We start from the raw sequence: 22201 nt of genomic DNA on the forward strand, positions 1-22201 counted from the left end.
TAATGTTAATATCCCATTGAATCCAATTACATTCTAAATATGCAGGCAATAAAATTAGTCTTTCTTGGGATGAACTCTCCATGATCGGCTTTATTTTAAAATCCATCAACCCAAAATTCCATGTTAAAATCCTTCTGACCTAAAGGTTGTGCATATTTATACTTGTTGCCTGAATGTCTCATTGTTCTTATTGCTTTAGGAAGCCCATGTTTCTATCACTAACTGAAGTGATTCTCTCTCCCCAGGACAAGACGAGTGCCTTGAGCCTGAGCAACGTAGCTGGAGTCTTCTACATTCTGGTTGGCGGCTTGGGCTTGGCCATGCTGGTGGCTTTGATAGAGTTCTGTTACAAGTCCAGGGCAGAGGCAAAGCGAATGAAGGTGGCAAAGAGTGCACAGACTTTTAACCCAACTTCCTCGCAGAATACCCAGAATTTAGCCACTTATAGAGAAGGTTACAACGTATATGGAACCGAAAGTGTTAAAATTTAGGGGTAGGACTTAGGGCCAACTACAGTGAGTGGGTGATGCATCTTGTATATGCAGTGTCGTGACCTGTCTGTCCAGTGGTGGTAATGCTTGCTTCTAATTAGAGCTTTCTATTTTTTGGAAACCAGTGCAAAGTGCAAATCAGTTTCTTTGGCTGCAGATGTACGGTACACTCTTCTGTGTTGTTCATAGACATCTGCATTGCAAGGATCAAACAAACAAACTAAAAGAATTTTGCTGTTGTGAATCAATCCAAAGAGTTCTGCTACATGAAACTCAAGTAATGCCAAAAAAAAAAAAAAAAAGGAAAAAAAAAAGAAAAGAAAAAGAAAAGAAAGAAAGAAAGAAAAAGAAAAAAGTTTAATTTAAAATTTAAAAAGTTTAATTTAAACTTTAGTTTAAATACCTAGCACATAGGCATTTATTTTCTTATTTGTGGCTAAGGTCAGTTTGGCTAAGTTCCTTTCAGTATTGCATAATTGTTAAGTTGCCAGGGACTAGATATTGTTTTGCTAGTATGTCTAAGTTCATAGATCTAGATATGGAAGGTACCTTAGAGGACATCTAAGGCATTAATTTTATAGATTAGGAAACAGAGACACAGGAATATTAAATAATTTGTCCAAGATCACATAGATAGTATGTGTCAAAGGAGTTTCCCAGAGCCAGATCTTCAGCAGTTGTAGGTTAATCCTGGTGATGATTAACACTTTTTTAGGTTCAATTCTGCTTTCAGGTTCAAACTCTTATTAAAGTGAATGAGAATCTCAGTCTTATACCAGTAATAGAACTTAAGCTACACTTGAGATTTTAGCTTTATCAGAGGGATCCAACAGAATTTAGATGTTTTTGTGAATGGAATCAAATCAAAGTTATTTTTTAAAAGGCACATATTTTGCAAGTCCAGAATAGTTAGGATATAGCCTATCTACAATGAATAGTGGTAAGTAAGCAGTAAAACCCAACCAACCACCATGTAAAGTAATTATAATTTTCCTCATTCATGACTCTCAAGAAAATTGAGGATCAAAAGAATGATTTGTCCAAGGACATGAAAATTACTTTCAGAAGTCTAAAATTCATTCCTTCTTTCTATTAACAGACCAAGTGATTTTTGATCAAGCGTTGAAAAAATTTGTCCTAAATTCATGCCTAAAGCCCAATTAAAAATAACATTAAATGATTAATTAGGAATATTCACTCTAACACTGAAATTAACTCATTAGGGAAAAAAATCTGACATCAGGAAAGGTTGAAGGCAAAAGGAAAGGGGGGTGGAAGAGGGTAAGATGAAGAAAATGTCATGGAAACAACAAGCATGAACTTGGACAGTTTTGAAGGTAGTAGAGAATAGAAGGGCCAATAAGACTGCCACATTCTATACTGACTATTGAAATTACTCAAATAGCTTTGGACAATACTGCTGGACCCCAAGCCAAAAAAATGACAAGTTGGGGGGAATTCACTTATCATATTGTTTCCCGAGATGTCCAGCATTTCCACAAGCTAGAAAACAACCTACTATCAACTTCAAGAGCTGGATGTTCAGGAAACATCCTGTGTGGATTTTTATGTGTGGAATTTTAGCATTTATTTTGTAAAAGCTCTTTTGTCATTGCATCAAAAATATGGCTTTCTTGGCAGGAAAGGGCATTTTAATCATTTGAAGTGATTGAAAATAGGCAAACAAGACATTAGAAGAAGTTTACCTATGACCCTACTCCCATGTAAATAATTAAATAAAAGAATAGCTTGCAAATTCTAATTCACTTAAAAATCTTTCAACAATTTTAAAATTAATGAGGCATTAATGCTTCCTTTTATAACATTACTATAAAAAGAATATTTTAAGTTGACTACATGATATTGTAGTGTATATCCTCTATAAATCCTCTTGTCTTTGAGGTTGATACCTCTAAGATAACAAATTTCAGAGGAAAATAGACTATTGAGATTCCTATGTTCTTTTAAGTCTTGGAAATTTTCAGGGTAGAGAAAGCTTTCATGAGAAATAATTTCTTGCTGCAGTCATGCTCCAAGTTTTATAAAATTTTTTTCTAAATTTTAATTAGCCTTGAAGCTCTTTGATTCTCTTGATGTTTTCAAAATTATTCAAAATGTCAGTAGTTGAAAAACTATTATCCTTACATTAATAAGACTTTTGAAAACTGAATATTATAAAGCAAGCAAAATTTATTATATCTAGCTGACCATCCCATAAAGGAAGATGGTCAAAATCAAGAGTAACTAGAGAATTCTAGCCCAATCCAAAATTCATAGTGACTTAAGATAACACATTTTCCTTTGATCGGCTCCATTCAAGCATAAAACAAAGTGGAAAATTAGGCTACTGATGCCACAAGATATAGGCATTTTGAAGTATTAGAAATGAGTAGCATTTGGGAAGAGATACAACAGTCTCTGTCAACACACATTCTATTTCTCAATTCAATGATTCAACATTATTTTTGTGATTGTAATTGTATCCATACCATAATTTCTTCACAAAGGATTACAAAGAAAGATAACAACCTCAAAGATACTGCATTAGATCAGTACTATAGTGAAGCCCTAAGGAAGCAGGCTGTTGGTAATAAAATAAAAATTTTGCTTCACCAAAAATCTTCAAAACATTTTTGATAGTATTTCTTCCCAGCAAAGACCTGGACTGCAGTTTTTTTCTTAATGTTAACTTGACAAAATAAATCTATTCTTCAAGTCCTGAAAGTAGTGATAGAACTTATCCCTGTAATTTAACAAAGAAAATCCAATTTATCTCATATATAAATGCCAACATCATACTTTTGATTATCTTATGTTACTCCTTTTCACAAAAATCCATATTTTTAATATTAATATTTTCCTTAGAGAGGATAGATGGCTACAAACTATAAAATATGCTGCTCTCTTAAGAATAAAAATTTGGACAGTTAAGAGGGCAATGAAACAGAATATTGGAATATATGTATATATAAGATGCTTCATATTATCAGTGGTAAATTGACCTATCAGTGAAGTGGTATAGAAAATGTTATCCAGAAGATGTATACCTACAAAAGAAGGTGACCCTAACATGTAGAAGGAATGATAGAACATAGATGCATCATAGCCCAAGGACTTTGATGGTATCTATAACATGTTGAAAAGTCTTAAAGATAGGCCTCCAGCAAATTGGATCAGTCAAGAGCAAGAACATAAATAAGAATCACACAGGAAGAGAATGTCTACAGATATAAAGGAGGATGTAAATCTATGTAATTATGAATCCACCCAAAAAGTACATATGCCAAGAAGTATCTAAAACAATCTCTTTTGTTGGACAAAATTTAGTGAACAGTCAAATATTCTGGGCAATTCCATTCAGCAATATTGCATACCTCTAGGCATGGATTTGGAGTTGACCAGCTACTTAAAGAAATCACAAGTTAGATAAATATCCAGGAACCTTGCCCAGGTCTGTGGGTAGCCACGATCTTACTCATGTACTTGGGAGAGTTCAAAATTCCCAGGACTCTGCAGGAGACTACCTTAAGACAAAAAAACACAAGAAAAAATTAGTCCAGGGTATCCAGAGTTGTCCCAAAGTGGATTCTCTGAAGAATCAGCAATTATAGCTAATAACTAACTACAATTCTGCGTGTTGATGATAATTTTCCCTATTTGTGATTTGGAAGAAACTGAGGCTCAGAGAGATGGCTTGTCCAAGAAAAGGATTAGAAAATGTATCAGTGAGTATAGCCATACAATGATTCAAATTAAGAAACTTAGTGATTAGAAAGAAAAAAAAAAAAGAAAACAGGAATGAATAAAAGTAATAGATGACGTTTTAATAATGCCTCAAATTTTAGTAAGTGTTTGACATACATAATTTCCTTTTATCCTCACAATTCTTCAAAGTAGATACTCTAATGACTATTTTAAAAAGGAAGAAGTTGAATGACTTCTTCATGTCCACATGCTTCTAAGAATTAAAGGCAGGATTCAGACCTACTTGTTTCTGAACTCCAAGTACAGCTAGCTCACTTTCCTTAAAACCAAAGTTCTTGAAGGAACCTTACAGATCATATTGTCCAAATCCTGCATTTTAAAGATGGTAATTGAGGCCCAGAAGGGTTAAGGAGCTTGCCCAAGATCACAGTGGTAATAGAACTGATTTGTGGCCTAGATCATCTGATTCCCAAATCACTGATGTTTCTATTAACTCACATGATCACTCCCAAACTCTATCATTTTACAAATGAGAAAACCTAGAAACAAAGAAAAATTGAGTTTGCCCAAGTCAGAGAGTAGGCAAATCTAGGATGTACTGAATTCTAACATCACATAGTTACTTCTTAAAGAATAATGCCTTCCTAAAACATTGCATCAATAATATTTGAATGTTAAAAGAGAGTTCAGAGGACTTCTAATACAGTCCCTATCCAAATATCAATCCTGTTTACAATGTCCTCAATACTTCTGCTTGAAGACTTCCAATGATAGAGAATCCACTCTATTAAAGCATACCATTCCTTTATTATTATTATTATTATATTTCTTAGGAATTCAAATCTGTCTCCCTGAAACTTTAAATCACAACCATAGAACTGCCTTTTATTTAAGTTTTCTAATTTTTTAACATTTTTATTTAAAATTTTGAGTTCCAAATTCTATTCTTCTCTCCCTTCTTCTCTTCCCCCCAATGAGATATAGATTGTACATATTCAATTATTTAAAAGATTTTCATGTTAGTTATTTTGTGCAGATTTGAAAAAAAAAGAAAAAGTGAAAAAGATCATGCAATGTTATATGCAATCCATATCATTTCTTTCTCTGGAGGCTGATAGTATGCTTCATCATTAGCTCTTTGAGATAGTTTGGATAATTGTATTGCTGAGAATAATTAAATCATTCATACTTCTTCCTCAAACAACATTGCTGTTACTTTGTACAATATTCTCTTTATTCTATTCACTTTACTATGCATCAGTTCATGACAATTTTCTATGTTTTTTTCTGAAAGTATCCTGCTTATCATTTCTTATGGCACAATAATATTCCATTACAATCCTATGCCACAGCCTGTTTATTCATTCCCCTATTGATGAGTCCTCCTTTTATAACCAAATAGGATTGATCATCTATACAACAAAGTATATGAAAATAGATATTATGTCCCACTAAATCTTCTCTTTTTTGGTCTAAAATTTCCCAGTTTTTTTTTCATTGAAAGTTGTAAGACATATTACAAGCTTTTGAGAAATAGAATTATACCAGAACAAGGATGGAAATGAACAAATTAAGAGATCATTTTTCAGTTTTTTCTTCAATCTTATCTGATATTTTACTTCTCCATCTGATGATTCTTGACTTCCTTTTCATTTACATTTGGAGAGTAGTTTGGCCCAGACCAAAATTAGCTAAGTATTTATTACTTTCATTTATAATGTAATTTATAAATTTTATATCTGCTTTAGAAAAGCACATGCCCAGTGTGTATCTTCTATCTTTAGCGATGACATTTTCTTCCTTGAAATATTCCTTCTATAAGGATTAGATGAAGATTTCCAAATAGATAAAGAGTACTGCTTATTCATACTGTTTGTTAATGTTATTAGCCATAGTCAGACATATAGATTCCTAACATCAACTACTCAAAGCTGACTTTGAGTCATTTGGGAGAAATTGTGTGAAACTGATTAGGCTAGACTGTGCCACTAACTATGGTCAGGTCACTTCATTCTTCTGGGGCTCAAATTTTATTTTAAGTAAAATAAGTTGGAAGAAATGATCTTTATGGCCCTATTTATAAAAGTTTTAATGCCTTCAGTATTCATACAAAATAAATACAGACTAAAGAATTTCTTGACTTCTGGTCACCTATAAATAAAAACTGGCACTTAACCTTTTCTTAACTCACAAAAGAGAAATGGTTTGTGTGAATTGGGAAATAAACAAATGGCAATTCAAAAAACAAAGAATTTCTTGAAAAGATGGGCAAACCCAGAAACAACAAAAAATAAGTTTCTCCTTTTGACTGAGCTAAATCAAATGATCAATTTTATTTTCTCTCCCGTTAAATTGCCTCTTTTAAAAATTAATATTCAAACTTAGGTCCAAGAAATAATAAAAAGATAATAAGAATAATAGAATATATTTTCATAATGACACTACCCACTTTTCCTATTACACTTTTTTCCCTCTGCTTCCTTCTATAGTAAGAAATCTGGAGACAAAGATATTAGAGAAGGGATTCAAGAGGCATGCCCCACAATAGGCAGTCTAAGGAAGTGCCCCTATCAATGGCATTCCATGCATATTGACATTCTCTCTTGATATATGTCCCTGCATAAGAATGCTCTTTAAAAATCTATACCTAGTGTCCATATTAAGCATGTAGTCAGATATATGTCAATACTTGTGCTGTTTGGGTCATGTCATTAAGTGGTGTGAATGAATGGAGATGTTTGTGAAAAGGTTTATTTAGTTAAAAGAGGATAGGTTATATAGATTGCTGATCACATTTCTAAAAGAAGAATTTTCTATTTAAAAACAGCGAAGAAGTACAAGGTTTTATATACATATATGTACAAATGAACATATATGTCTATATAATATTTAAAACTAAGTCCCCAACTTAATCTTTATTGAGGTAGGCTAGACTGGCTTAGGATAAAGCCTTATTTTATATTTGCCTTAAAGTTAATTATCTTCCTAAAAAAATTTATTATCACAATCTCTAAATTGACTTCTTCCTAATTTAGCTGAGTGGTTTTTTCTATGCAGTTCTTATAAAATCAAAAGTATATGAAAATGCAGATGTCTACATATTAACATTTTGGTGTTTGTTGTATCACATCCTACCAATAGAATAGAAATATTGTAACACTTTTTTCCCTATTTCCTTTCCATGCAACCTAGCTGACCTTTTCTGAAGCCATAAGAAACAAAGCCAGATTATCCATCACAGGGAGTGTCGGAGAAAATGGCCGTGTATTGACTCCAGACTGCCCCAAAGCTGTACATTCTGGAACTGCCATTAGACAAAGTTCAGGATTGGCTGTAATTGCATCGGACCTACCATAAAAACCAAAAAAACAATTGAGTGCCTTAATTAAAACTGTGTTGGTGACTGATGGAAACACAGCACAGCCTGTCACGACATGGGAGTGTCATTGATGAACTCCAAAATTTGACTGAGAACGGGAAGTACGTCCAAATGCGCCAGACATCATCAGCAACAATGTGTGCATGAGCTCAGCTCGGAAACCCAAACTCAGATTTTATATCAGGAAAATTCATAATTTAGATTTTTGGGGGGTGGGAGGGGAGGGAGCAGGGACGGGTGTATTAACAGCAACAAATTTCACTCGAGTGGACTTAAAACTAATAAGACTTGCCGATTAGCGCATTAAACTGTGAGGGACTTGCTCAGAAAGGACTACACTTTTACCTTGGACTTCACCAAGAGGGATTAAATAGCTATAGAAGTCAATGAACATGCTAACCTGTGTCTCCTGAACATTAATGTATTCAAGGAAGAATATCCAGCTATGGAAATGAGTCACAAAACTGTGATGAGAAAATAATAAACAAACATGTAAATCCTGTGAAAAGTAAATGAAATTATTTACATTTCCTTTGAGGAAAAAAGAGGAATATTGAAACATGCTTGCTTTTTAACTGATGTAAATTCGGTAGAGGACAACACAATTCTTTTTTCTAACCATCTTAGGGAACAATTCATTGCAATAATTGATATAAATGGCATCACTGTAATAAAATTCAGAGACTTTTTTTTTTATAAAAGTTGTTGACCATCTTATTGTTTGCTGTTATCTTCATTCTGTTACACATCAGTGTCCCACAGGTCACATCTGTCTAAGTAGGAGAAACAAAACAAAAAGAAAAAAATGTTGACATTACATCATCAGTCTGCAGTGTAGAATCAAAAGAGACTACGGGTCACTCATGCTACCAATATTATTTATAATCTTGTTCTGTGTACAAAATTGTGGTTTTTGTACCCAACAAAAAGAATAAAACAACAAACGTTCTTATAATATCTACAGAGCCTGGATTTCTTTTCCAAATGTTTTGAAAGTCACATGGAAAAAAAATGCAAAAACAGCAACAACAAAAGAAAGGAGGAGGTGCTGAATGGGAAATTTGTGGATAGAGTGGAGTCAATTTGTACTTCTTAGCCGGAGAACCAGCATCAATTAGTGCACAAATGATTAGAAATGCAGTCATTGATGATGGATCTTCATACATAAACATGTAAATAAAAAAGTTTCCTTATGGTTTTGCTCTATAAAATATCACTTATGTTGGGTATTAACTGCCCATTTAATTCATACAAAGTTAATAACAATACTATTGAGTCTACAAGAGAAAGGTGTGCCCAAATGCAATATATATATATATATGTATGTATATACATATATATATATATATAAATTGTCTTTGTGTAAAAGCTTGTTGTGTTATATATGTATTCTTTTTCAAATTGAGTAGTTTTTTTTCTTGAGGATAAAACAAAGAAAGTACTAAGTTTTGTCAAGAATTGAACCAAACAGAAAACATAACAAAGGCATAATGGGATAAGATGTAAATTCTCTATTGATTCCAAGAAAAGTTTAAAAGCTATTTTGCTAGAAATTTATAGCAACATTTCTGCTTCTGATTGTGTAGAAATTAGCTATGGACAAAGATGATTCCTCTTTTCCCATTTTGAATTTCTGATGAGAGAGAATGGGATTGGTCAGGATGTGGATAGAAAAGCCCTTACTTTTTTTTTTCCACATGACCAACAAGATTGCAGATTAAAAACTTTTCCAAGTCACAAAAAAAAAATTACTTTTTAGATATAGGTCCATTATTTCTGAATCCACAAAGCAAAAAAAGAAAGGATCTCACACAAAGTAAAATCCTTATGAATTAGTACCAAAAATATACACTTAGCACCATTCCTTAACGTCTCAGTCTCTATCACTCCCAAGTACCATACATATTTGCACAAAATATGACCAGGGGATTCTGCTTATGGCTCACATTGGGATCTTATCCTGAAGCCATGGGTTCACTAGTATGCCTCAGTCATTATCCATCTACCTTTCCACAACATACAGCAGAAAATGAATCTACCTAGCCAAGAGACAGTGCTGCCTTTTTCCAGGACTGCACCATAGGTAAGGAATACACAAGGCCATAGATATTCTATCCAGAACATATTATCTACCGTTTCTCAATCCTGAAAAAAACAAAAAGTAGTAATCATTCAATCTAGACCAAAAAAGGAAAAGAAAAAGATTTGAGAAAAAGAAGGAAATAGGACAAATTAATCTTGTGAATGGCTAAGTAGTACTTCAAGAAAAGGTTAATGAAGTATATCTAATACCAATTCTGTCTCCCACAGAAGCTACTAAAATCTGGAAAAACTAAATGCTCCATCATAGGAAGAGGAATAGGGAGATTTGTCTGTCATGCCTCTGGCTATGGGTTGAGGGGATACCCACAAGGAAAGGGGGGTTAACCAAAATTGAAAGAAAGGAAAAAAAAAAGATGTGTGTGTATGTATGTGTGTGTGACCTTTTCTCCTGGAGAAGATATTAATCATAGAGTGATAAAGTATCCTTAGAGATAGTAGTATCTCATTGCAGAATCACTTCCCCTTGACCCAATAAAATCCTTTATAAAGTATCCATTTACTATTACAGGCATACACGTCTTTCCCTTTTGAAGTTCACTTTAATGAGAAACTTTATTTTGTCGGGTTGAGTACTCCTCTCACTTCTCCAATTTCAATTCCTTGCATATGCCATCTTTGCATTTTCATGTAGCCCCTCATTTCGCATCACTCCTTCACTATTCACACTTGGGCTCAAGCTCCATAAACCATTCTCTTTTGTCCTTCACTTCTTTCTTCCCATTTTTTTTTTTTTTGCTCCTTTCCATTCTTTAATTTTGTGCTACAAAGTATCTTGAATCAACTTTAGGGAAATTATAAGGTTTACTTAATGGCACCATTTCTAAATATCTATTTTCATTTCTCATGGTTTTTAAGTTCTTTTAACATATTTATGCTTCTATGTGCTTTATTTCTTTCTTGATGATCCCTCTTAAAAATAGTTAATATAAGTAATTTATTTCATTACTTATTCCCTTTTGGGTCTTTGTGCTTATTTGCATTTATTTGTTTCTGTTGTTTGGGTTATTCACAACTAAAATACTCTGTTCATATTTATTTTGAAGCAAAATTATTTCAAGGTTTTCTCTTTTCTTGAAGATCATTTTTTTAGCATATTGAATTCATTGATTAGTCTCAGAGTTGCCAGATATGACACTTTGGGTTGCAACATGAGCTCCTTTGCTTTCCAGAATATAATATTCCATTCGCTTCTGTAGTTTTTACTAGATGTAGAATAATCTCATGTTATTTGAATTTAATTTCTTTTACACTTGAAGATTTTTCTTTTTGGTATCCTGAAAGATTTGTTGTTTGTTATAGGAATTATTAAATTTAGCTACAATATGTCTTAGAGTATTGTTTTTTTAGATTGAATTTAGGGTTAAAATTTAGAGTTGAAAGATTAATGGTACCTTCCAAATGAGACCACTAAATACTATACATGTTTCTTACCACTAAAAGGTATCTTTACAAAAGTAGGCCATATATTAAGTTGCATAAATGTGTAAGTAAATATGAACAAAATATAAAAATTAAATTTTCATTATACACCACAATGAAAAAAAAAATTAATTCAGAGATCATGAGGAAAAGATATAGACCTCAAATGAGATTTCACAATGAAATGTTAACTAAAGAGTGGATCAAAGAATAAATCATAGAAACAATAACCATGGAATTGAAACATAATGGAATTGAAAAATAAAATTTCTATTGTGTGGTTTAAGTAATCCTTAATGGAAAATTATAGTCTTAAAGCATATACCTTATTGATATTAGAAATAGAGGACTGAAAATATGTATACTATTTTAAAAATTAGAAAGGCAATTATAATAAATAAATATATATACATATACCCATTTGTGTCTAATAGGACACATCTAATGCTTATTTTATTCCATAAATTAAAAATAAAATTTTGAAAATTTTAGAAAATTAAAATTAGGCCACAAATCAAGTTTTTACAGAGTACAAATTAGGAAACCTTTAAAATAAGAGGATAAATGGATAAATTAGGAAACCAAAAGACTGTAGAACTAATAAATTTTTTAAAAAGCAAAATCATTCAGATAGATTCATGGGAGAATATTATCAAACATTAAAATTAATTTTAATATCTGTATGCCACAAAATATTTCCCAAATTTGAGAATAAAATCACTTTTTAAGCTCCTCTCATGATTTAAAAATAGTCCTGAACTCAAATTAGTAGATGGATACAATGTTTATTTATGCTATTAAGAAAAAACCCTATACAGTAAAAGACAAAAGGTATTTTTTAAAATATGATAAGTACAAAATTTAAACCAAAAGCTAGCATTATATGCAATAAAGAAACAGACATTTTGCTAATAAAATATAGGAGTAACGCAAGAACATCCCCTTTTCTAGTTGTTTTTTTGACATTACATAGAAAAGTTAGAGAAAGAAATTAAAAACAGATGGGTAGTCAAAGAAAAGTCAAAACTATCCCACTTTTATGATAACATGATAGTTTACTTGGAAAATCTTGGGAAATCAACAAAGAAAATGAATAACAATTAATAAATCATACAAAATAAACTCAAATCAAATCTTCCATCAAATCAAATGCATGTCTATGTAGTAAGGAGGAAGAGGGGGAATCCATGTAGTAAGGGGAAAAAATTCCAACGATAGAAAGAGAAGTCTTGTCCAAAAAAACCACAAAATTCACTAAATATCTGAGAGTGATTCTATCAAAACATACATAATATTTATATAGATACAATTACAAAATATTCCTTAAATGGAAGACAATTTAAACAATTGTATAAACAATAATACTATCAAGGTTAATTTACAGATTTGGTTCCAAAGCAATCAAACAAAAGGATACTTCACAGAGCCACAAAATATTCACATAATTCATTAAGAGGAACAAAAGATCTCTAATATCAAGAGGAATTATGGTTGGAAAATGAGGAAGGTGGAAATAAAGGTGACTAGTACTTTCAGACCTCAAGCTATATTATAAAGTGCTTATTATCCTATTTGCCATTTTTAAAAATGTAAATGTAAGTCACAGAAACAGACTAGGAAATAGGAAGGAAGGAAAGAAGGAAGGAAGGAAGGAAGGAAGGAAGGAAGGAAGGAAGGAAGGAAGGAAGGAAGGAAGGAAGGAAGGAAGGAAGGAAGGAAGAAAGGAGGGAGAGAGGAAGGAAAGGAGGAGGGAAGTAAGGAAAGGAGGAGGGAAGTAAGGAAGGAAAGGAGGGAGGGAGGGAGAGAGGGAGAGAGGAACAGAAGAAGAGAGGGAGAGGAGGAAGGAAGACTTATTAAGAGCTAGTTGTATGCTCAACACTAAGCTAGGAACTAAAGACACAAAGTTAAAAAAAAAGTTAATCAAACCCTGATTTCCAGGAGCTCATCTTCTCATTGGGGGAGACAATACATAAAAGGGAAAAGGGAAAAAGGAAAGTCTCAAAAGTCATCAATTTAGCAAATGAGGAACAGAGGACACCTGAGAGGAAAGGAAAACACTATATATTGAACATCCTTTTTGCTAAGCAGTATACTAAGCTCTCCACAAATATAATTATTTGATTGATGTCAAATCTATTATCACTGGATTAAAAAATGGTGCCAACTTTGATTTATGGACAATAGAAAGTCTCACAATTATATTAATCTTTGTAATGCACCAGTCTGATCATATAAATCCATTGCTCAAAAACATTTATTAGCTCCCTGTTGTCTATAGAGCTAATTGCAAACTGTTTAACATGGCATTTAAGTCCCTCCACAGCCTGTATCCACACTACTTTTCTGACCTTAGTTTGTACTATTCCCCTTTTGAGAATGCTACATTTTAAAAAATCAAATGAAGGTGGCCTAGCTGTACCAGATCTAAAATTATATTATAAAGCAGCAGTTACTAAAACCATCTGGTATTGGTTAAGAAATAGACTAAATGATCAATGGAATAGGTTAGGTTCAAAGGACAAAACAGCCAATAACTTTAATAATCTAGTGTTTGACAAACCCAAAGACCCAGTTTTGGGGATAAGAATGCATTATTTGACAAAAATTGCTGGGAAAATTGGAAATTAGTATGGCAGAAACTAGGCATTGACCCACACTTAATACCGTACACCAAGATAAGGTAAAAATGGGTTCATGACCTAGGCATAAAGAATGAGATTATAAATAAATTGCAAGAGCATAGGATAGTTTACCTCTCAGACCTGTGGAAGAGGGAGGAATTTATGACCAAAGAAGAACTAGAGATCACTATTGACCACAAAAAAGAAAATTTTGATTATATCAAATTGAAAAGTTTTTGTACAAACAAAACAAATGCAGACAAGATTAGAAGGGAAACAATAAACTGGGAAAACATTTTTACAGTCAAAGGTTATGACAAAGGCCTCATTTCCAAAATATATAGAGGATTGACTCTAATTTATAAGAAATCAAGCCATTCTCCAATTGATAAATGGTCAAAGGATATGAACAGATAATTCTCAGCCGAAGAAATTAAAACTATTTCTAGCCATATGAAAATATGCTCCAAATCATTTTTAATCAGAGAAATGCAAATTAAGACAACTCTGAGATACCACTACACACCTGTCAGATTGGCTAGAATGACAGGGAAAGATAATGCGGAATGTTAGAAGCAATGTGGGAAAACAGGGACACTGATACATTGTTGGTGGAATTGTGAACACATCCAGCCATTCTGAAGAGCAATTTGGAACTATGCTCAGAAAATTATCAAACTGTGCATACCCTTTGATCCAGCAGTGTTACTACTGAGCTTATATCCCAAAGAGATACTAAAGAAGAGAAAAGGACCTGTATGTGCCAAAATGTTTGTGGCAGCCCTGTTTGTAGTGGCTAGAAGCTGGAAAAGGAATGGATGCCCATCAATTGGAAAATGGTTGAGTAAATTGTGATATATGAACGTTATGGAATATTATTGTTCTGTAAGAAATGACCAGCAGGATGAATACAGAGAGGACTGGTGAGACTTACATGAACTGATGCTAAGTGAAATGAGCAGAACCAAGAGATCATTATATACTTCAACAACAATACTGTTTGAGGATGTATTCTGATGGAAGTAGACCTCTTCGATAAAGAGAGATAATTCAGTTTCAATTGATCAAGGATGGACAGAAGCAGCTACACCTAAAGAAAGAGCACTGGGAAATGAATATAAACTGCTTGCATTTTTGCTTTTCTTCCCAGGTTACTTATACCTTCTGAATCCAATTCTCCCTGTGCAACAAGAGAACTGTTTGGTTCTGCACACATATATTGTATCTAGGATATACTGTAACCTATTTAACATGTAAAGGACTCCTTGCCATCTGGGGGAGGGGGTGGAGGGAGGGAGGGGAAAAATCGGAACAGAAGTGAGTGCAAGGGATAATGCTGTAAAAAATTACCCTGGCATGGGTTCTGTCAATAAAAAGTTAGAGAGAGAGAGAGAGAGAGAGAGAGAGAGAGAGAGAGAGAGAGAGAGAGAGAGAGAACGCTACATTTTAGTTAAACTGGGAATTTTAAGTATTTCTCAGTCTCTTCCTAGTTTCGGCAAACTCCACATAATACCACATCCCATTCCTATGTAATGCTCCCTATTGAGTTTGTTCTCATTTTCCAATACCCAACACAGTTGTAGTTCACTCAATGGTGCTTTTTCTGGTCACTACAGCTGAAAAACCTCTTCCAATCTGGATCTTCTTAAGGTACTTTTTCTGGATTTCCTTGTCAGGATTTCAGTTTTCCTCATTATATTTTACCTGACATCTTATATAATTGTATGTTTTTCTTTATTCCTTTAGAGATTTTAAACTTTCTCATATCAGGAATTTTATAATTTCTTTCTGTATCATCAGCTTCTGGCAGTGTTTTATTTGTAATACATGCCCAATCTAATATTTCCTGCTCTCCTGTCATTTTCTAATCTTGTCTGTTTTTACTGGTGATTGATGAGGTCCCTATGTATAAACTGCTGTCTCTTTAGAAAACACTTTCTTTTCTTCCTCAATGGAACTATTTGCATGTCTGTTTTCTGAATTTCAAGTCTGAGAGCATCTTAATCTTCTTTGGTTGACTAACTTTTTATACCAGAAAATACTAAATATCCTTTCAAAGGAAGAATTTTGGGAAGATGGCAAAGTCAGAAAATTCCAAGCTCTCCAGAGTTCCCCCATAAAAATGATGAAACTGTATCTCAGAACAAACATACAGCTGTTGAAAACAAAAAGGAGTTGGGGCAGAACAAGGTGCTTTAGGAACAATCTGAGAAAATCTGGAGAAAGATACCAGAATGAAGGTTTGGTCTCTGTGAAGTGTAAACGCCTCCCTACAGGATAGCTTTGCTGAAACAAGTAGCAAGTCCTAGAGTTAACTGGATTGGGAGATAGCCTCAGTCCCAGCCACAGGAACTTTCATCTCCCTGACCTTTTGCAGAGAGGGTATCTGAGTCAGAGAAAATTGAGGGACTCTCGGCCGATAAGGCACCCCAGACCCAGCTAAACTGCCAAATCGTGGCACTACGTGAGAAGTAACCAGCAAACTCTTAATGAGTTCAGAAGCAGTGGGGCAGGAATTCAGGAATGCCTCCAGCTGGGTAGCACTTACTGAAAGGTAGTATTCTTAGTTTTGAGTTCTAAGTCAGAGGAGAAAATTGAAAGGGAACCTAAGGCCAGAGGCACCAACTCCCTACCACTACCACTACTATCCCATAGAACCAGAGTTGATTACACTTACAAGCTCTTATTTTAAAAAAATGAACAGACAAAGGAAAAAAAAAAAAAAGATCAACTATAGAAAGTTATTATGGAAATAGGGAAGACCAGAGGTCATATCCAAAGGAAGATACTAAAGTTTAAAAAAAGTCTCCTCCACCCTAAAGAGTAATGTTAAATGCTTACCTGCCCAAAAAAGAATTTATAAGAGAACTTTAAAAGACTTAAAATCAAATTAGAGAAACTAAGAAAAAACTAAAAAGAGGAAAAAAGAAAAAAAAGAACAAGGAAAACAAAATTATATGAAAAGAAAGTCAACCAACTAGAAAAGGAGATCCAAAATTTTAATGAAGAAAATGACTCTTTAAAGTAGAATTGGGCAAGTGGAAGCTAGCAAACTTACAAGAGATCAAGAAATAATAAAATAAAATATAAAGAATAAAAAAAGAAGATAATGCAAGACATTTCATAAGAAAAACAACAGATCCGGAGAACAGATCAAGAAGAAAAAACATAAGAATAATTAAATTCCATGAAAGCTATGACCAAAAAAAAAAAAGAATCTTGATATAATCAAAGAAGAAAAATTAAACAAAATTATTCTGAAATGTTAGGAGGCCAGGGGAAAACAAAAATAGAAAAAAATTCACCAATCACTATGAAAGAGATTCTATGAGGAAAATCTATGGGAACATCATTGCTAAATTTCAAAACTCCCAGAATAAATACAAAATTTTATAAAAATAAAAAAACATAAAATACTCTGGAACTACAATTAGAATCAGACAAGACTTGTAACTGGGTACTAAAAAGCTACAAGCTTTGGAACAGGAAAAAAAGGCATTCAATGAATTGCTAAACTTTCAGGATTTTGTTGCAAAAAATAACAAACAAAAGCCTGAACTTAATAGAAAATTTGACTTAAAGGGGACAAGAAAAATATCAGGTAAATATCAAAGACTAATTTCAAGGGATTCAATGAGGACAAACTATTAATGTTTTCATGTGTGGAAATGCAAAGCAAATATCTAAGATTGTCATTAGTAATTAGGTTGTTCAAAAGAAAGTTTGGGGTAGAGCTGAATATGATGTGATTCTAAAAAGCAAAACCATAAAAGAAAAAGTTAAAACAATAATTATGTTATTTGAGATGTGTAAGAGCAAGAACTAATACAGAGGAATTAGATGGGAGAGGAAGATTGGCAGTTCTGAAATCCTACTCATATCAGGAATGGATTAAAGAAGGAACAATGCATATACATATACATATATAAATATAAATATATAAATTTTGGAAAGTTTTACACACATTCACATATACATATGTGTATAAAACTCTCCAAAATTTATATAGAAATAAGAGGGAGAGGAAATAGGATAAGGCAAGGTATTGAAGGGTATATAGATTAATAATGGGATAAGGTGTATAAATTAATAAGAATGTGATTTCGAGGGAAGGAAGGAGCATGGGAGAAGAAGATAAGAGAAGTATCCTTGTATGTGTCTGGTGGGGGAGTTTAAGTAATAGCAAGGCAAGGTAGGGGTAGAAGTAAAGTAGGCAAGTTAACTGAGATAGAAAACAAAAGATATACACCAACACAATAATAATGATCAGGAGTAGAATTTATTAGAAAAAATAGGGATAGTAATCACTGATCTTGAACAAAATCAAAGTTAAAAAAAGATTCAATCAAAAAAAAAGAAATCTATGTTATGTGTCAACCATAATAATATTATTTTAGCTATTCAAAATAACTGGATAGTATAAGATTGAAATATTGCTGTGGAGCAAAATAACAGCTTGGTCATGTATACTTATTTTGTATTTAATTTATACTTTAATATATTTAATATGCATTTGTCATCCTGCCATTTAGGGGAGAGGGTGGGGGAAAGGAGGGGAAAAATTGTAACAAAAGGTTTGGCAATTGTCAATGCTGCAAAAAAAAAAAAAAATGCATATAACTTGTAAATAAAAAGCTATTTAAAAAAAAAAAAAGAAATGTTGCTGTGGCACAGGAAATTATGAATTGGTGGATTTAGAAAAATACAGAAAAGACTTAGACCTGTGAAGGATAATGTTATCCAACTTCAAAGAAACAAGAGAAATAAGTATAGTATTAATCAACATTTATTTAGCTTCTACTCTGTGCCATTCACCTTCTTGATGCTGAAAAAACAAGACAAAAATTAAACATATTTGTTCTTATAGACTTTAAACTCTACCCAGAGAAGCAATATATACATATTTAAGTATGCACAGAATAAATTCAAAATCAATATACAGCTTACATAGATGCTGTGAATATTTTGTGTATATGAATTTTTGTGTATATATGTGTGTGATTATAGGTATCAATATATGTATACATATATGTGTGTATATGTGTGTGTTATATTTCTGTGCTTAACTGAAACCTGCTTTGGGGAAGAGATGGCAGGGAGAGGAGAGGGGAGAAAAAAGAATAAAGTAAAAAGTACACAGCAGATGACAAAAGAAAACCTACAAGGAAGCAAGGAAAAAGTGAATATTTCTGAATACAATGTGTTATATTATTTATTATATGTGCTTTCTTGAAATGGAAATTTATTATTATATATTCTGAATCTTCTATTATATTCTTCTGTGCACATGATAATTCTTTTGTTTTTGTTTTTCTATTTAGTATTTAAGTTTTAAATAAATAAATACATCAAAATGAATATTTTTCAAAATATTATAATTTATAAAACTAATAAGAATTAGTAAAAGTGTTGAATGAAATGGGAAATGTGATACATACCCAAGTTCTTCCCCAGTGCATGAATCTATGATTAAATTGAAAGAGACAGCCAATGAAACCAGAGAAATGAAATCATCAACCAAAATTATTCACATATATGATAATCACTTACGATGGATAAGTGCTTTAGTATAGATGTCATTAGCTTCAATGAAAACTAGTTCCACACAAGTTTCAGGTATTTCAGACTGTTTTTATAAAATCGAATATAAGATATCCCCTCATTTATGAATTTCTGTTATGTAGTAATATTGAAAATAGCAAGAAAATATAAATTGAGAAAAATTCATTAGATTTCCTATTATACTTTACTTCAACAATTACAATAAGGCTTAATTTAAATCTTGAGAGAAGGATTTTCTAAGGACTTTCATCATCCCAATCAATTAATCAGCATTTATTTAGCTTCTATTCTGTGCCAATCACCATCCTTAGTGCTGAAAAAAAATAAAGACAAAAAGTGAACATACTTGTTTTCATGAACTTTAAACTCTACCCAGAGAAACAACATATACATACCTAAGTATATACAGAATAAATTCAAAATAAATATATAGTAGATCAGAAAGGAGGGAGCACTAGTACTTGGGGAAATCAGGGAAGTGTTATGCAGAAGATACTGTTTGAGTTGAGTCTTAAAGGAAGTAAAACATTGTATGAGGTAAAGAAGAAATGCATTATAAACGTGGGAAATGGTGCAAAAAAAAGAAGCAATGGGAAATAAAACTAGCATATAAAAGACAGCAATAAGGCCAATTTGGCTGGATCATAAAGTTCAAGAAGAAAAATAATATCTAATGAAGATAGAAAATCTTCATGCTGATGCTATATTATGAAGTGCTTTAAATGGAGGAGTCTAAATTTGATTGTAGAGTCAATAGGAAGTGATTGTAGTTTATTGAGTAGGAAAATGACATAGATCTTCACTTAAGAAAAATTATTTTGTCAATTTTGTGATGGATTGAAGAAGGAGAAGGAATGAACATTTATTAAGTGCCTACTATGTGCCAGGCACTGAATCAATAGGGGAAAGACAAGTCAGGGAGACCAGGTAAGAAGTAATGAAAATCTGACCTAAAGTGATGGTTGTTTAGGGAGAGGAGAAATTATGTGAGAGATGTTGTATAGGTAAAACCCATAGAATTTGGCAACTACTTTTGCATGCGGATTGATAGAAAGTAAGAAATTAAGAATAATATTACCACATGGAGTGTAGTGCATAATCGTAATATGGTAGTGCTTAATAAAAATAGGAAAGTTAGAGAAAGGAATGGATTTTGGGAAAGAGGGGAGAAATGACTTCTGGGTATGTACTTACTGAATTTGAGAAGCTAGTTGGTTATGTAGAACTGAAGATCAGGAGAGATAAAAGCTGATTATGGACCTAGAAATCATCTAGAAAAAAAAAAGATAAATGAATTTGTGGAATCAGATTAAATCACCAAAAAGAAAGATTATAGAGAAAGAATAAGGCAGTTTAGCACAGAGTCTTAAAAAGTAAGATATATTAGAGTTTATGTACAGTTAGTGACTATAAAATGAATAATGATCCAGCAAAGGAAACTGAGGAAAACATGCCACAAAAGAAAAGGAAATGAGAGAAATGAGAGAAAGAAATGCCACAAAAATGCAAAAAACGGGCTGGGGAGGGGGAGGGGAGGCGGGGCGGGGAGAATTCAGAAGAGTATGATCATCAATGTTAAATGTTTCAGAGAGGTCGAGAAGGTAAAGGACTGAGAAAATGCCATAGATTTAGCATTTAAGATGTTATTGGTATTTTTGGAGACAGAATCATGAAGTCAGGAGACAAATTGCCAATAGTTTGGAGTGACTCAGAAGACCGGGTTGAGGACAGGAGTAGAGAGCTTTTTTCCAAGGAGTTTGATCTAAGACAATCGCTATTGGAGATGGTAGGATTTAGTGAAGGTTTTTAAAGGATGGACATGAATTACATGTATATCTTAGTAGCAAGGAAGGAACTAGTAAAAAGGGAAAGATTTAACAAAGAAAGGGGATGACAGTGGGAGCAATCTTCTAGAGAGGAAATTGGTACAAGGATACATCTGAGGGTTAGGCCCTGCAAGAGTAGAAGGCCCTTATCTTTATAATGAAGAAAAGGAGATTATGGAAGAGTAAAGAAGCTGTGGTATAAAGGTGAAGAATGTAAAAAGGAGTGTAGGACAAAAGATTTTAATTTCCTTAGGAAAATATGAGACATGATCCTTGGCTGAAAGGGAAAGGTATTGGGTGTTATTGAAAGCTGAAAAGAAAAGTTTGAAACAGATACTGTAGTAAGTAGAAGAAAAAAGATACTATAAGAAGAAGAAGAAAAAATAAAAAGGCATAAAAGAATTGGCTTGCTTCAATAAGAGTTGGGGATAATCCCTATCAAAAATTTGATAGGGCAAAAATTACCCTATCAAAAAACAGTGATTTGGGAATGATCCAAAAAATGCTGTCGAATTACACAAAAGAGTTGTGTTAGAAACTTAGAAGAACATAATCAATGCTCTCTTTCTCTCTCTCTCTCTCTCTTTCTCTCTCTCTCTCTCTCTCTCTCTTTCTTTCACACACACACACACACACACAAACATAAACACACACTCCATTTTCAACTTGAGTCAGTTCATTCAAACTTGGGCAGCCTTAGGACTTCCTGCTCCTGGGGGCTCCCCCTACTGATACTGAATTTAGAGTGTGGATACTTAGTTGGCTTAATCCTGCCACAACCTCAGAATTTTTAAACTCAAGAAAGCCTTCAGCCAACCTTATACCAAGTATTACAGACGTGTTCAGAAAATGAGGCTTTGAATAATGCATTAAATATACATTAGTTTAAATGGAACTATTTTATCTTCATAACTAATTTCATGTCACTTAAAAAAATTACAATAATATCTCCCCAAAAGCATCACAAATTTTTATTTTTGTGCTAATTAGAGGGGCTCCATATTATATATATATATATACACATATATATATATAATGCATATGTATGATAATGTGGACATTAACATAAAAAGTATGATTAATTTAAGACAAAAA

At 32.8% G+C, this 22201-nt stretch overlaps 1 protein-coding gene across 6 annotated transcripts in view; it reads left to right on the forward strand.

Moving 5' to 3' along the window:
- GRIA4 (glutamate ionotropic receptor AMPA type subunit 4) overlaps window positions 1-8536 on the forward strand; it is a 485575-nt gene extending 477039 nt beyond the window's left edge. For 3 of the 6 annotated variants that reach the window (XM_051986908.1, XM_051986906.1, XM_051986907.1), the window contains 2 exons: window positions 246-380; window positions 7389-8536. In XM_051986908.1, the coding sequence (XP_051842868.1) occupies window positions 246-380; window positions 7389-7553 (300 nt within the window). In that variant the 3' untranslated portion in view covers window positions 7554-8536. Of the gene's footprint in view, window positions 1-245; window positions 494-7388 lie in introns of those variants that run through there. The other 3 variants (XM_051986911.1, XM_051986910.1, XR_007952112.1) reach the window with 2 other exon arrangements.
- Window positions 8537-22201: the final 13665 nt, after the last annotated feature.

This window comes from Antechinus flavipes, chromosome 3 (genome assembly GCF_016432865.1).
Source record: "Antechinus flavipes isolate AdamAnt ecotype Samford, QLD, Australia chromosome 3, AdamAnt_v2, whole genome shotgun sequence".
In the NCBI taxonomy this organism is placed as follows: Eukaryota; Metazoa; Chordata; class Mammalia; order Dasyuromorphia; family Dasyuridae; genus Antechinus; species Antechinus flavipes.